Source organism: Punica granatum, chromosome 3, assembly GCF_007655135.1.
Source record: "Punica granatum isolate Tunisia-2019 chromosome 3, ASM765513v2, whole genome shotgun sequence".
NCBI classification, from domain to species: Eukaryota; Viridiplantae; Streptophyta; class Magnoliopsida; order Myrtales; family Lythraceae; genus Punica; species Punica granatum.
In genome coordinates, this window is record NC_045129.1 from 36,014,293 (window position 1) to 36,027,790 (window position 13,498).

Below are 13,498 nucleotides of genomic sequence, written 5' to 3' on the forward strand. Positions count from 1 at the left end.
TGTAATATCAGGTTGCAGGCCATGACCGGTAAGAACAACTTTTTCTTGTAATACATGAATGAAAACTACTTCCAGAATGTTGTGAGCCTACACAAATTCCATGCAATTAACACTCGTCGCTTGGGTAAGGGCTACCTCCATTTCCTGCACAGGATTTTCCGGGAGAAGTTTCCCGACTTTGTGTGTGTGTGTCTGTGTGTGTTTTCTTCCCAACTAATGCCTACTCATGGAAAGATTTGAGTTGCAGGGCTCCTTTTTATGAGCTGCTCTCCAATAGCTTGGGCCTACATACCGTTTGTTTTCTTGGATGTAGGCTGATATACGTTATGTTTCAAGTTGCAGAAGTCAAGCACCCCGACGAGCAGAAGGGAAAGAACGATGCGATAATAAACCAATATATTTATAGCAAACTCAAATGCCAAACAATGAACCACGGACAGTATAAAAAATTCATCAAGAAAAAAAAAAAAGATACGAGGAAAATAAAACAAGAAGAAGCACATTCACAAAGCATCACAAACTTGTTCAGACTATACACTTCCTATACCTTATTTGACAAAAGGGCCACCAAATCAAGATATTGAGAACCTTCTCCTTCTCGGCTTCTTAACCTCCTCAGGATCATCGACGATATTAGAAGTGTCCTTCGACCCATGGCGGAAGGGATTCAACTTTCCCAGCGTCTTGGACATGGATGAGAAGAACGTGGGACGCCTTGTCAACCCTTTGGGCCCATGGCTCTTCTGCAGGTCCGAGATGTACATCTTCATCATCGTGAGCTCAGATCTTAGATCCTCATTCTCCCTGACAAGCGAAACGTCGGCCAGAACTTGGCTTCTCATTGTCACGGGATCTTGCTTGTTATAACTCTCTGAGGTGCCGCTTCTAATCTTGAGCTGGTCATAGTAGAGGGCGTGCAGGACAATCTGTACGGGCAGTCTCTTGTTCTGGGAGGCATGGAGCCGAGCTTCGTAAGACAGCTTCAATGGGTCCATCACGCTGCAAACCTTTTCCCTCTCTATTTCATCAAGGTTCGGGTGAGCCTGCAAGTAAGGAAAACAATGTGTATCATACGAAGATATTGAATTCATCTGTCAACAAAGCTAAATAATTTCTCCAATAAACATTTCTAGTTACTGCTTCGGTTGGAATTGGATCTTTCCTGCTTACTGGTTAGATTTTCTAAAATCCAACATGGACTTGATTCCCTACCTTCAGGTAGATGTCAATGGCTCGATAGAGATCATCATCAACTTTCCGTGCTGCCTTAGGCACGAGATTCGCTATGCCATTGAACTTCGAGATGCTCAGGTCACTGTAAATTGCAATCTCGCCTAGATACACATCCACAATCTTGGCCACTCTCTGCAAAGTAGAAGAGCAGAACTCCCTCAAATCGTTCGCATTGAAAACAGCCACGCTTTTCTCCTTCTCTACGAATCCCGCTAAGATCCTCCTCACACTCTCGAGATCAAAGAGCCTCTCCCCATCATAAGTGAATGAGAGCACTAGAAGGTCGTCCACAGTTACGTGCTCGAAAATTGCTGAGATCCTCTTCTCAAGCTCCTTCTTACAGCCTGTCGAGGCTTTCACAAATATGGCACATCGGAGAAGGCAGCATAGGAAGTTGATTGGGAAAGCAGCCTTCTCAGAGGGCAGAAGGGCAACTATGGATTCCACAAGCTTGCACTGTTTGGTCATGTGTTCGTGGTCAGTGGGAGCCGATGACCTGGTCCCATTGCCAGAATGGTCCCGGACAAGATCCCTAAGGTTCCTCTCGGTGTACGTCATAATAGACCTTGCCAAGACTACGGGTTTTGTGCCCCTTGCTCTCATGGCACTGATAATCCTCCCGAAGAAAGCCACATCCAAAATGGTTAGCTCCTCCATCCACCAGTTTGGTGGCGAACGGCTCGGAAAATCAGCCTCTTTACATGCCTGTAATCGAAACAGATCATATTAATTCAGATGAGTCTTTCCATAGAAGTATGAAATCTTTAAGCTTGATCAACGATTTATGCGAACCAAAAGGGACCTAAACGCATCGATCAACAGTACAATTTTTATGTCTCTACCTCAAAGATTGCAGCTTCAATGCATCTATCAACAATTTTGAGGTCTTCCGCCAAGGGGAGGAGATCCTCGCATGACTTTAGAACTGCAACTGAGCTCAAGAAGCTTGAAAATCCAACCTGTGAGAGGAAATCATCAGTACGACCGGCGAGATTGTCATCACAATAATGATCTGTCATCTGAAGATACTCGGCGGCACAGCGAAGGGCAGCCACGTTTTGAACTGTGATCTCAAAGTTCACACCATAGGAGAACTTGGCAGCCTTCTCGAAGGTATTGGCGCCCCCAGGGATGCCGGAGAGGTCGATCTTAGTCAGATCTTTTTCCCCCGATTCCATCACGAGTTTCCTGATGTGGTTGCTCTTTGCCACCAGCATGAACTGTTTGTTGCAACCCGGTTAAGAGTGAACTCTACTTCCTCAGTTATGTTTGCCAAGGATAATTGTCATGAAATAGGAATAGATCGAATTTCACACCTTATGAAGGGAAAAGTTCGCTTCTCCGACTTTGATAACCACATCAGTTGGAATTCCTTGAGACATGATCCTGTATAGAGGTAATGTGTAATCAGTAATTGGTACAGAATACTGAAGCTTTGATCCGAAACAACAAATCGTTTCACACAGGGGATTAAAGTTAACTACCATTGGGCAGTCCTCTCCATGGCGAAGGAGACCTTTCTGTTCTTTGTAGGAGCGGCCATGACTCTGTTGGCTTCCACTTTACACGAGCTGAAGATCAGAGGAGACCTCTTCACCTGAGAGAGCATCACCTCTCTCAAAACGAAGTGGTATATAACTTCGGTAGAGAGAAGATGACGCTCGCCGTGCTATCCAACTGCAGGAGATGAGTTTACAAAGATTTTAATCTTCTTTACTTGACAGCAGATTGTAAAATTATCAGAAGATTACAAAAGATACCGTTCGAGCAACTATGCTATTGTTGTTCCTTCAAAGAGTATCGAGACAAACCAAACGAGCAACAAATGAGTTCCTCCCTCGAGAACCATTGACACATCAAACAAGTTATTACTATTGGTTCGTGATAAAAGTGCTGAGTGAAACAATATGGACTTCACATGCATGAATATACTTGAATGACTCAAGAAGACGATGTGTCATATCATTCCGGGGAGCCAAACCGAAACATTGATTCTTTCAGTGACATGACAAAACTTCAGAATCTAAGCAGCGAAGTCATACCTCTTTGGGTTGGCAGTGAAACCTCGGAATGGATTCACAGTTTCATACGATAAGTTGATGAGGAGTTAATGCAAGAACAAGCGTCCAGCTTTACTTATAGAACTAGGAAAAAGGTTCCATTACTGCCTGACAAAGGACATGTCATCCTGGCCCAGTTACAGCAAGTGGTTCCAGAGACCCGGACCACATCAACGCAGCCGAATTCCCGGCCAGACCGAACTACAACCGTTGATCATTGTAGGTCCCATAATGAACGACGGGTGCAGCAGCGGATGATCCAGTCATCCAATATGGATGCCTACTGGGTCACAGCAAACAATGCCACAATAGCGAAGAAATTGAAAACAACAGGATGATGAACAATAACGAGGGGTGGGCTCTCACAGGAATCAGATGCCCTCCACATCTATCAAATGATGGATGTCCACGTTGGATTATCTCTTCCCTTATCATCCACTCTCCTTCCAGTGTTAGATATCTAATGGAACCCACCACCAACGCCTTTATTTTATCTAATTTTTGTTTTCTATTCTTGGTATATAATTGCCCTCAAGGACAAATAATTGACCATTTCTAAATTATTGATTACTAATATGAGAATAATTGACCATTTCTAATTCGACTCATGAACGATGTCACTACATCAAATTAATCTCATCTCTAAGAAAATACACATGCCCTATGGACCTTTCCACGCATATATCCAATGAGATTTTGAGAGGAGCACTACTCATATCTGCAAGCCTATAGTCAAAAACTACTACTGATTCGAAGTATAACTATACTAGGACTCAAGAGTTTGGATTCGTCACCTCAACTCCAATAAGATTTTAAAGGAACGCCACCCATCTGCAAGCATTTCAATGACAAATAAGGGGACCTTCCCGTCTTATTTGCTCCCAAATTTTCAAGGAGACTTAAACCGAGACTTATTATTGAGAAGTTGTATTTGAAACAAGCTATTTCATTTGATTGGCTACTGAATAAGATTAATTACGAATTTCTGGCCCGTAATATTTAGAGAAACAATTGCACAGTGTCACATGTCGAATAACATATATACCACAAGCCGGATCACAGAAGTTGTAAGCCAATCCACGTACAAGCTTGTTTATTATCATGTCGTATATATTGGAAATTGCGCAGGGTCTCCCGATTCTGAAAACTAGAAAACAAGAGATGCCTTGTGGATGATCTTATCACGAAGCAGGAAACCGAAACATATAGATAAAAGTAACGTAGAAGAAAGACGTACTTAGACAACTTTGTCTGGGTTGGAAAAACAAAAGCCAACAAAGTAACATCTTAATCCACTTATCTATGTGGTTGTAAGCATGCATGGCTCGATTGGGGGCCCATATGTGAAAATTCATCCATAAATCAATCCATTATTAGCTAAGGTAAAGTCCGCGTATCATTATCATACCATTTGAAAACATATGTAGAAAATGGGAAAATGAATTCATTGAAATGACATTCGCTCTTAATTTAAAGACGTTGTCTCATAGCAGAAATACTTGTATTCCTTACATTTCCCATTCCCCTTCTAAGCTTATAGGTATCCCTTAAACTTGACCTAATTGTTCATACATTTCCATGGAAAAGGATAAGATCATATCCTAATATATATCATGGATTTTCCATCCGAATAGATGATTGTATTGTATCCAAGGAGAAGAGTGAAAATCAATGAAGAAAGATGATCATAGTCCGCTCCTTCCGGATCGATCGGGTGCATCCAGTAGAACTTTGTGATAAATCAAAATCAAGTTTGGTCCCATGAAGAGACACTAAACAATAGACCAAGCAAATAATGCTCAATGTGTGTACTGTGTAGAACTTCCGTGTGGATGTAATTTAAAGATGCCTCCTTTACATTTCCCGTTCAATGTCCCTACCTGAAAGTGTCAGTTCTGTGAGGCCTTGCGGGCCTTCACTTTATTAGCCAACACACATTTTTCCATAGTCCACTGACCAGCCCGTATGCAAGCCTAAACTAACGTAACTCGTATTTCACCGGAAAAGGAAAAAAAAAAATATATATATATATATATATATATCCATAATATTTTGCAGGAAGCAATCAGGATAATTTTTTTGGGTTACAACAGTCGGGATAATTTATTAGGTCTATAGCACATTCCTTACTGTACTGAACAGAATAACCACCGATAAGACTGCATAACGCGAAGAGAATAAATGGCGACAACAATAGATGGAAACAATTCGACATCGTTCTTTTCATTCGTGCTAGGCATACTTTCTATCTATTTGCCTACGAAATTCGCAGGTTAGTAGACTCTCTTCCATCCGGAAGACAATTCGTACGCACACTGTATAGATTTCCAGTTCGCCTTCCATATTTGCTAGCAAAATCGGTTCAAACCAAATTTTCCAGAAGAGTCAACAAGGTGAGGCGAGGAGATCAACCGCCCTGTGCTTGTAAGTTCTCGGCAGAAAATTACTGGAAAAGAAGAGAAGACAACGCTGCTTCTGTTTTAACGGCAAACCTTGTGAGGAAGCTTGAGAAAGTTACCGAAGAAGAATGTAGCTAGCTGAATCCGGTAAACTGTGCTGGACCGGATGCGTTTAACATAGGTTATACCTGTCGCTGGCTCGTACTTATGGGTAGTTCTCTATTGTGACGATTATCTTAGAGACGTATTTATGGGTACTTCTCTATTGTGACGATTATCCGGCCCGTCTCTAAGAAAGTGAATCCTTAGCCTACTTTTGTTGTAGTGTGTACACTGCAAAGAGGATCACTGCCAATTCTTCCAATCCAACATATCCCGGGGGTTCCTTACGGGGCATGGTTGGGTAATTGTCTAAATAAACACCGAAAGTTTTGCCACAGAGGGAGATACCAGCAGATTGCCGAACCGGAAGAAAACAATCTTCACTAACCCGAACTTAAAACAGAGGAACAACCTTTGTATTCATTCATCACAAGCCTTGAACTGCTGACTAAAGGACTGTTCATTCCTAATAATAGTAAAGCAGCAAAATCACGAAAAAGCCGTCCATTATTTACTTTTCATTATTGCATTGAAACAAAAGCATTAGCGGCTAAACCCCGTTTGCCCTAGGGCTCATAGGAGATGGGAGGGGAGGGTGACGCTCGACCAATAGGAATGTGCCAAGTCAGCAAAATGCGGCAGTAGTCCTTATTTGGCTTCTTCTCTTCTCTGTTGTCCCGCCTTTGCCAAGTTCCCTTGCGATCTCAGCAACGACTCAAAGCTCTCTTGACCTCTGCTTGATATGGCCAGGAAAAAAAAAATTTCTCTACTTGATATGATCATCTTGTTACAGTTAACGTTATATGCTGTTGTATGCACTTTTACAAATTCAAATTAAATGAATCCGATCGTTGAGATCCATACATGGCTCTCTTTCTCTCATCTTTTCTCTTCACGGTCTGCATCTGCGCCTGTTTGCACTAACACCCCACATGGCTACGCATCGAAATGGAAATGTTGAACTTCCTACATGCTACCATATAGTATAATGCCCATAACTTTTCCATTTTCATTTGAAGTTCCTCCCCGTAGTCTTCCGCCCCATATTGTCAAGAACACATTTAATCCCACATTATTTACTTCCCCCATCTACCTAGTCCTTTTTTTTTTTTTTTTGCCTTGTTTTCATATAAAAATAACAAATGATAAATAAAGTGATATCATATCACATAAATTAATTGTTCCAAGTCCAAAAATCAGAGCTCACCAACATTCCCACAACTTGTTCTCCCCCAAAATGCAGGAGAAACAAATCAATCTCATGGCCTTCCAAGTCCACTCCTTCCTGCTCTTTTTCTTGATCCCATCTCTCAACCATGTAAGCTGCAAGTGTTCACTCATTAAAAGTCTTCACCTTTTCTACCGAATGATAGTAATGTATGTGAAGTTTGAATTATTCTCTTCTCTTGCATAATGCAGGTTGCTGCCACTGGAACCGGGGCCAGCTCTGTCGACTACCTCAATGGAGAGACGCCGAATCCATTCACCCCGAAAGCATATGTAATCCGCTACTGGAACAAAAGGATCACCAGTAACCTCCCACAACCCCCTCCATTCCTCTTATCGAAGGCATCCCCGATGAACATGGTTGATGCAGCAGCTTTCACGGAGCTGGCAGCCCAGGGGGCCATCTCCAGCCACCTCCCTGCATTCTGCGCTGCTGCACGCCTCCTCTGCTTCCCCGAGCTGTCCCCTAGCCTTGACAAGCATGACAAGGACTCCAACTTCACCACGTACATCCAGAGAAATTTCACCAATTATGGGACGGGAAAGCTCGGTGGGATGGACTCGTTCAGTGGCTACGCCGATGGGGCTAACATGCCGACAAATCTGTTTGGGCAGTACAGCCACAACTCGGCGACGCACCTTGATAGGTATAAGCACCGCGCATTTTTAAATCCTTCCCAAAATTTTCATTATTCTGGAAGCATATCATAGTTGCATATCGGTTATTACATTCTAGTTGAAATCTATGAAAATACGTATAAATTGCTAAGATATATTCATGTTTCAAAAGTCTTGCTCTGATATATTCATGTTTCAAGTGTCTTGCTCTGATATTTGAACTGATATTCCCGACAAGATTCGAGAACTATGGCCACGATGGCAATGTGGCAGACCAAGGATTCAACGGGTATGGAGCCAGTTCAACTGGAGGGAGAGGCGAGTTCCAGAACTACAACGAGGAGGTGAATGTGCCCAATCTCAAGTTCAACAACTATGGATCCGATGGGAATGGAAGGGCACATACCTTCTCTTCCTACACCAGGCTTGACAATTCCGGGGACGAGAAATTCACAAGCTACGGGAGGAACGGGAATGGAGGCCCTGATGAATTTAATTCCTATGGTAATGACTCCAATGCAATCCGTTCCAGTTTCACTGGCTACAGTGAGCGGGCTAATGGGCCTAATGACACATTCACTAACTATGGGATCAATGGTAACATGCCGGAAAACGATTTCAAGCGATACAGCAAGGGGGGGAATGCGGGTGGTGAAAAATTCTCAAACTACAGGGAGCATGCCAACGTGGGTGATGATCTTTTTACTTCGTATGGGAAGGATTCAATCGCGGGCAAGGTCAATTTCATGAACTACGGGAAGTCATTCAACGGGGGAACTGATACATTCACCCGGTATGGTCACGGTTCCCGGGAGCAGGAAGTCGGTTTCGAGGTCTATGGGATGAACAGCACCTTCAAGGAATACAGCAGGAAAGTGGCCGTCACCTTCGCAAGTTACACCAACAAAACAGTTGCCTCCACAACGGCAACGAGGGATAAGGTAATTAGAACATTTTCTTAAATTTCGTATTTGCTCCAACATTTTCTTGTTGTGTATCAAATTTAAGAAAGTTCTTTATATATGTATCATCTCTACCAGGTGATTAATAGGTGGGTGGAGCCTGGCAAGTTCTTCCGAGAGTCGATGCTGAAGAAAGGAACCATTATGCCGATGCCAGACATTAGGGATAAAATGCCCAGAAGGTCATTTTTGCCTCAAAGCATCTCCTCAAAGCTACCATTTTCTTCCTCCAAGCAGGCCGAGTTAAAGCAGATGTTTCATGCCGGTGATGACTCATCCATAGAGTCGATGATCTCAAGTACCTTGAATGAGTGTGAGAGATCCCCAAGCAGGGACGAGACCAAGCGCTGTGTTGGCTCCATCGAGGACATGGTCGACTTTGCCAGCTCGGTCCTGGGCCGGAACATTACTGTCCGATCAACGGAGAGTGTGAATGGGTCAAACCAGGACATCCTGATCGGCTTGGTTACAGGTATAGACCGTGGCAAGGTCACGAAATCCGTATCTTGCCATCAGAGCCTATACCCTTATTTGCTCTACTATTGCCACTCGGTACCGAAGGTCCGGGTCTACGAGGCGGATATAATGGACCCCAAAACAGAGGTCCGGATCAACCACGGAGTTGCCATCTGCCACCTTGACACATCAGCCTGGAGTGACACTCATGGGGCTTTCTTGGCACTTGGGTCAGGCCCGGGTCGCATTGAGGTGTGCCACTGGATATTTGAGAACGACATGACATGGACCACGGCTAGTTAATCAGATGACTCGTTCATTAGAACAGTCAGCATTTTGGTGATTAGGAGGGCCTGCTAGAGAGCCACGACAGGGAAAATCCTTTTAGGGTTCAAGGAGATGATATGCTTCAGTTGTTCGGGACCATTCAGTGAATTTAGAACTCTTGCGGGACAAATTGAAAGCTTGTGACAATATAATTTCGGCTTCTAACATCTCACGTTTCTTAGTTGATTAAATTCGACCAAACATCCTGTTTAATTTATGCAAAAATAGAGTTTCTAATAAAAATACCAACGCTTGACAATATTAATTGAAAATTTTGTTCCAAGTCATGAAAATATGATTTTAGGACTAGAATTCAAGAAAAACAGAATGTCATACATAATTGTGCATGTTAATACTCTAATGGGGCAACCGAGGCTTATTGATAAAAATTCAGACTATCTAGTCGTTCATGGAGATCAAGTTATTCGCTAGCCAGCTCGATGTGGACCATCAAATATCATGATTGAGTCTCGCCTATCAATTCCTAGCAGAGTCCCCGATCAGCTCTACTAGTACGCGGTAACCCGTCAAGCGTTACAGCAGGAAGGCACCGTATGCCAGTGAAGGAGGTAGGCTTGCGAGCAGCCACCAATGTGTGGCCATGGTGCTACTCGTGGGGGCGCGTGGGTCCACCACCGTCTGACTGTCAAGCCAATTCCGGCCATTCTTCTTCCATCTAACCCGCCATTAAATTCCGGCCAACTTCTGGGACTGGGAGGGTATTTAAAATGTCATCAGAGAGAAGAGGACGTCCTATGACTGGTGCAGCCATGAAGGCTTTGCTTGCAATCCTCTGCCAAATCTTTTCAGTTTCTTCACTCAATGGTCCGGACGGTTTGAGTCAGTGATGCTCGATCACAATAAAGGCAGTATGGAAGAGAACGCCCTCTTTTTATTACTTGAAATTGAATGAACTCAGACGACAGCTTGCTCGCAATCAGTTTTCCCACTCATACAGTACAATGTGTATTTGGATTGAACCAAAAGAACATGTAAACCCGAATGACGGGTTATATTAGTTTGCGTTTGGTTTTCAAGTTAGAAATGTTTTTTTTTTTTTGGAGAAGTAAAAAAAGACATAGTAAGAGATCGACATAAGATCTTTCAATTGATCGATCAAACCCAAGCATGGCAGTACAAGATGGACATATAACTTTTTAGACGCGGTTTTATTTTTGAGAATTAAGTACGTGAATTTGAGCTTTCAATCGATCGATCAGACCCATGAATGACTTGTGAGGATTCAAAAAAATGCATAGTACAAGATCGACATAAATGACCTTATGATGCACAATAAGAGTGCATTATTGTGGGAAGCTTCATGAAGGACATGCCGCTCCTATTTATTCATTTATTCGTTTATTTACCGATTAAAAAAGGGAAGTTAATGATGAATCGATGATAATAAAATAGAATTCTTAATAGTTAATAAAAGGACTAGGAAAGTCTTATAATGAAAATTAAACCTATAATTTTTTAGTTGATAGATGAGTGCGTATCTCATTATGCTATTGAAATACTCTCTATGATTAATTTTTCATGAATGAGCCAACCAAATGAAACAGGTTGCGGGTCATAATTCTTTTTATTTGTTCTCTCTTTTTTGGAAATGTGAAGCATAAGACTGTAGAAAATAATTCTCATGAATGCGATGGTACGGTGAAGGTGCCCCACTTGAATCATACCGGCCTGTATACGAACTAGGTTGAGCTTTAATTCAGGGGGAAAAAAAAAGGAAAGAAACTTATCGTTACACCTAAAAACAGAACCAAATATCTAAAGAGAATGTACTGAGACTCGTTATTTATTGACTTGATCTTGATCACGAAGTGCCTCGAGTGAATTTGAACTTTTACATTACACATAAAATTCATCTATTGAAAAATTAATTAGCTATTGGCTATATTCTCGTGGTTAAATTTTAAATCAATTGTACTAAACATTTAGATCATCGAACATTCTTCTAAATGTTTGCACATGATGCTACTCACATTTTCAAAATTACTGAGCACACAAGTGGCACGGATCAATTTCATATGATATTCAAATGTACCAACCCTCATAAATAGGCTTCCTGTCTCTTATCTTTGGTCGTTTGAGCCCACATTGAATTATTTGTCCACATCAATAAGTAAAATCATGACGTCACGGTAAAAATTACAAGAAAATTGTTTGGTGTCTAATGAGTTGAATATTCGCTGAGTAACATTTTGTTCTCGAAAGAGTATAGTATAATGGCGCACGCTCGGGTTATTAAGAAGTTTTAAAATTTATACTCAGTGAAATTATCCGTGCGCATTTATTAATTATAAGAATTTCTATTTTATTATACTAGACCCGCGGATATCCCTTGTTTTTGTTCCCGAAATAAGAAAAGCAAGTGCCGGACGTTTCAACACGAATAGTGTCTTACTCCCATGGCAAAACCAAACGGCTTTGTGATGTGCACCCCTTTAGGGCCTTTGTGGACTTAAACAATTATAATGTTGGACTTGATCGTTTGGTGGTAGCCCATACAAGGCTGGCTTAATGGGCTTCCTGTGGGCCAGATATGGCTGCCTCTCTCACCGAATAATTTCATCATTTACTAGTAATAGATACTGACTCGTGCTACCCACGGCACGTATTGAATTCATGTGTTTTATTAAAAATTGAACTAAAATAAAGAAACATATTTTGTTTCCCTTAACTCTATTTTAAGTGTGGTATGCAATAGCAATTATTATGTGAAACTAAAAACAAATTCGATTGCAATGTGTGAAATAAAAGTATTCATCGGTTACCTTCTCAATTTCGCTTTTCTCCTCTCTCTCTCTGCGCCTCTAAACAAAAAACCTTAACTGAAACAAGCTCCCATTGTCGTGCGTCCTGCTCCGGGCGAGCACGTCGAGCTTCACAGCCACCGGGATCGGAAAGTCGAGACTTCCTTCTATCTCCCAAATATTTCCGTTCCCCGGTGGTCCTCCTCTCTTTTCTCCCTCTCTCCTCTTCTTCCCCCTTTCCTTTTCTCAAACGGACACATGAGACCCTAATTTGGGGTCACCGCTCGGCACCGCTGCCCTAAGTCAAGGCGGCGGTCTCCTCATGACGGCTAACCTCCAATCTAGTCGTGGGACTTAGGATCCTTCGCGTGGTGGCTCCTTAAATAGTATGGTAGGGTCTCGGACCTCAACGACAATTGTCTCGCCGGCGCCAGACCCTACCTCAACTCTCTGACATCAACAAAGGCCTTCAACCTTAGTTTGGTCCTGTCATCCCGATCTAGGCATGGCGGAGCATTTCCCAGTCTTGGTCCAGACGACACATGGGTCATGGCACTATAATGTCAATGTGCAATGCGAGTTACATATTAGAGTTCCCTCTCGTGTGGTCGTCCTCTACTACAATTTAGTGCAAGTTGCATGGCACGGTGTTCCTATGCTGCTCTCCAACGTCTCCTCCTCAAATCTGAGGTGGAGTATGTGTTAAATGGCGTCCTAGAAGCCATAGCGGTCATCTTCCTCTTCCTCTTCCTCTTCCTCTTCATTTCTGGCAGTGCGTAGAGGTGACCTCCCAGATGGAGAAGTCTCACGCTCCCTACTGGGGCCACGTCATTTTTTTCTCCGAGTAGACATGTGGCAGGGCATGAAGCCAACCTTCAATTCCTCGGTCGTTAGCGACTATGCCAGCAAAGATTCGCCGATCCAACTATAAACCAACTGTGGCTGACTCGAGATGGCCCGTACTAACTCGACCCAATGCTGATGCGATTGTTGCTGCCTTGATCCAGACTGTCCCGCTCCAACTCCACAGACTATGTACCGACCCGACTGACTAGATCGGACTACCGATAGATCGCCACTAACCATTTGTGCAGCAGTGTCGGCTTCCCTGCCTACCCGACTCCCTTCCTAAATGGCGGCTTCTTTTTACAAACTCCTGTCATCCCCCTGCGATGGAATCTTTGCCATCCATGACAAAGGATCGTATTCTCAGCCGTGTTGGTTGTATCAACCACTTACAAAAGACCAGCCTTTTGTGCCTACGCCTTTTTTTTGTTGGTTTCTATAGGTTTCGGCTCCCCGACGACATTCACCAGTTTAAATTGATCGAGGAAGCCAAGTATTTTGATTTG

At 42.8% G+C, this 13,498-nt stretch overlaps 2 protein-coding genes across 4 annotated transcripts; one reads left to right on the plus strand and one right to left on the minus strand.

The window, feature by feature from the left end:
- Positions 1 to 377: 377 nt before the first annotated feature.
- On the minus strand, positions 378 to 3,593 carry LOC116199833 (root phototropism protein 2-like). 3 transcript variants are annotated; one of them, XM_031530380.1, is made up of 6 exons: positions 3,276 to 3,593; positions 2,718 to 2,910; positions 2,550 to 2,619; positions 2,076 to 2,192; positions 1,213 to 1,938; positions 378 to 1,043 (listed from the first exon to the last, which is right to left on the minus strand). In XM_031530380.1, the coding sequence occupies exons 2-6, from the start codon at positions 2,840 to 2,842 to the stop codon at positions 573 to 575; spliced, it is 1,509 nt and encodes a 502-aa protein (XP_031386240.1). In that variant the 5' UTR covers positions 2,843 to 2,910; positions 3,276 to 3,593; the 3' UTR covers positions 378 to 572. The 3 variants fall into 3 exon arrangements, with proteins under 3 accessions (XP_031386240.1, XP_031386238.1, XP_031386239.1); XM_031530378.1 differs by having other exon boundaries at positions 2,076 to 2,453; XM_031530379.1 differs by lacking the exon at positions 3,276 to 3,593 and adding an exon at positions 2,994 to 3,022 and having other exon boundaries at positions 2,076 to 2,453.
- A 3,240-nt stretch (positions 3,594 to 6,833) lies between these two features.
- Positions 6,834 to 9,551, plus strand: LOC116199821 (polygalacturonase-1 non-catalytic subunit beta-like). The gene is made up of 4 exons (XM_031530359.1): positions 6,834 to 7,112; positions 7,214 to 7,668; positions 7,878 to 8,580; positions 8,680 to 9,551. Exons 1-4 carry the CDS (start codon positions 7,032 to 7,034, stop codon positions 9,358 to 9,360), a joined length of 1,920 nt encoding a protein of 639 aa, XP_031386219.1. The 5' UTR covers positions 6,834 to 7,031; the 3' UTR covers positions 9,361 to 9,551.
- The last annotated feature ends 3,947 nt before the right edge of the window (positions 9,552 to 13,498 follow it).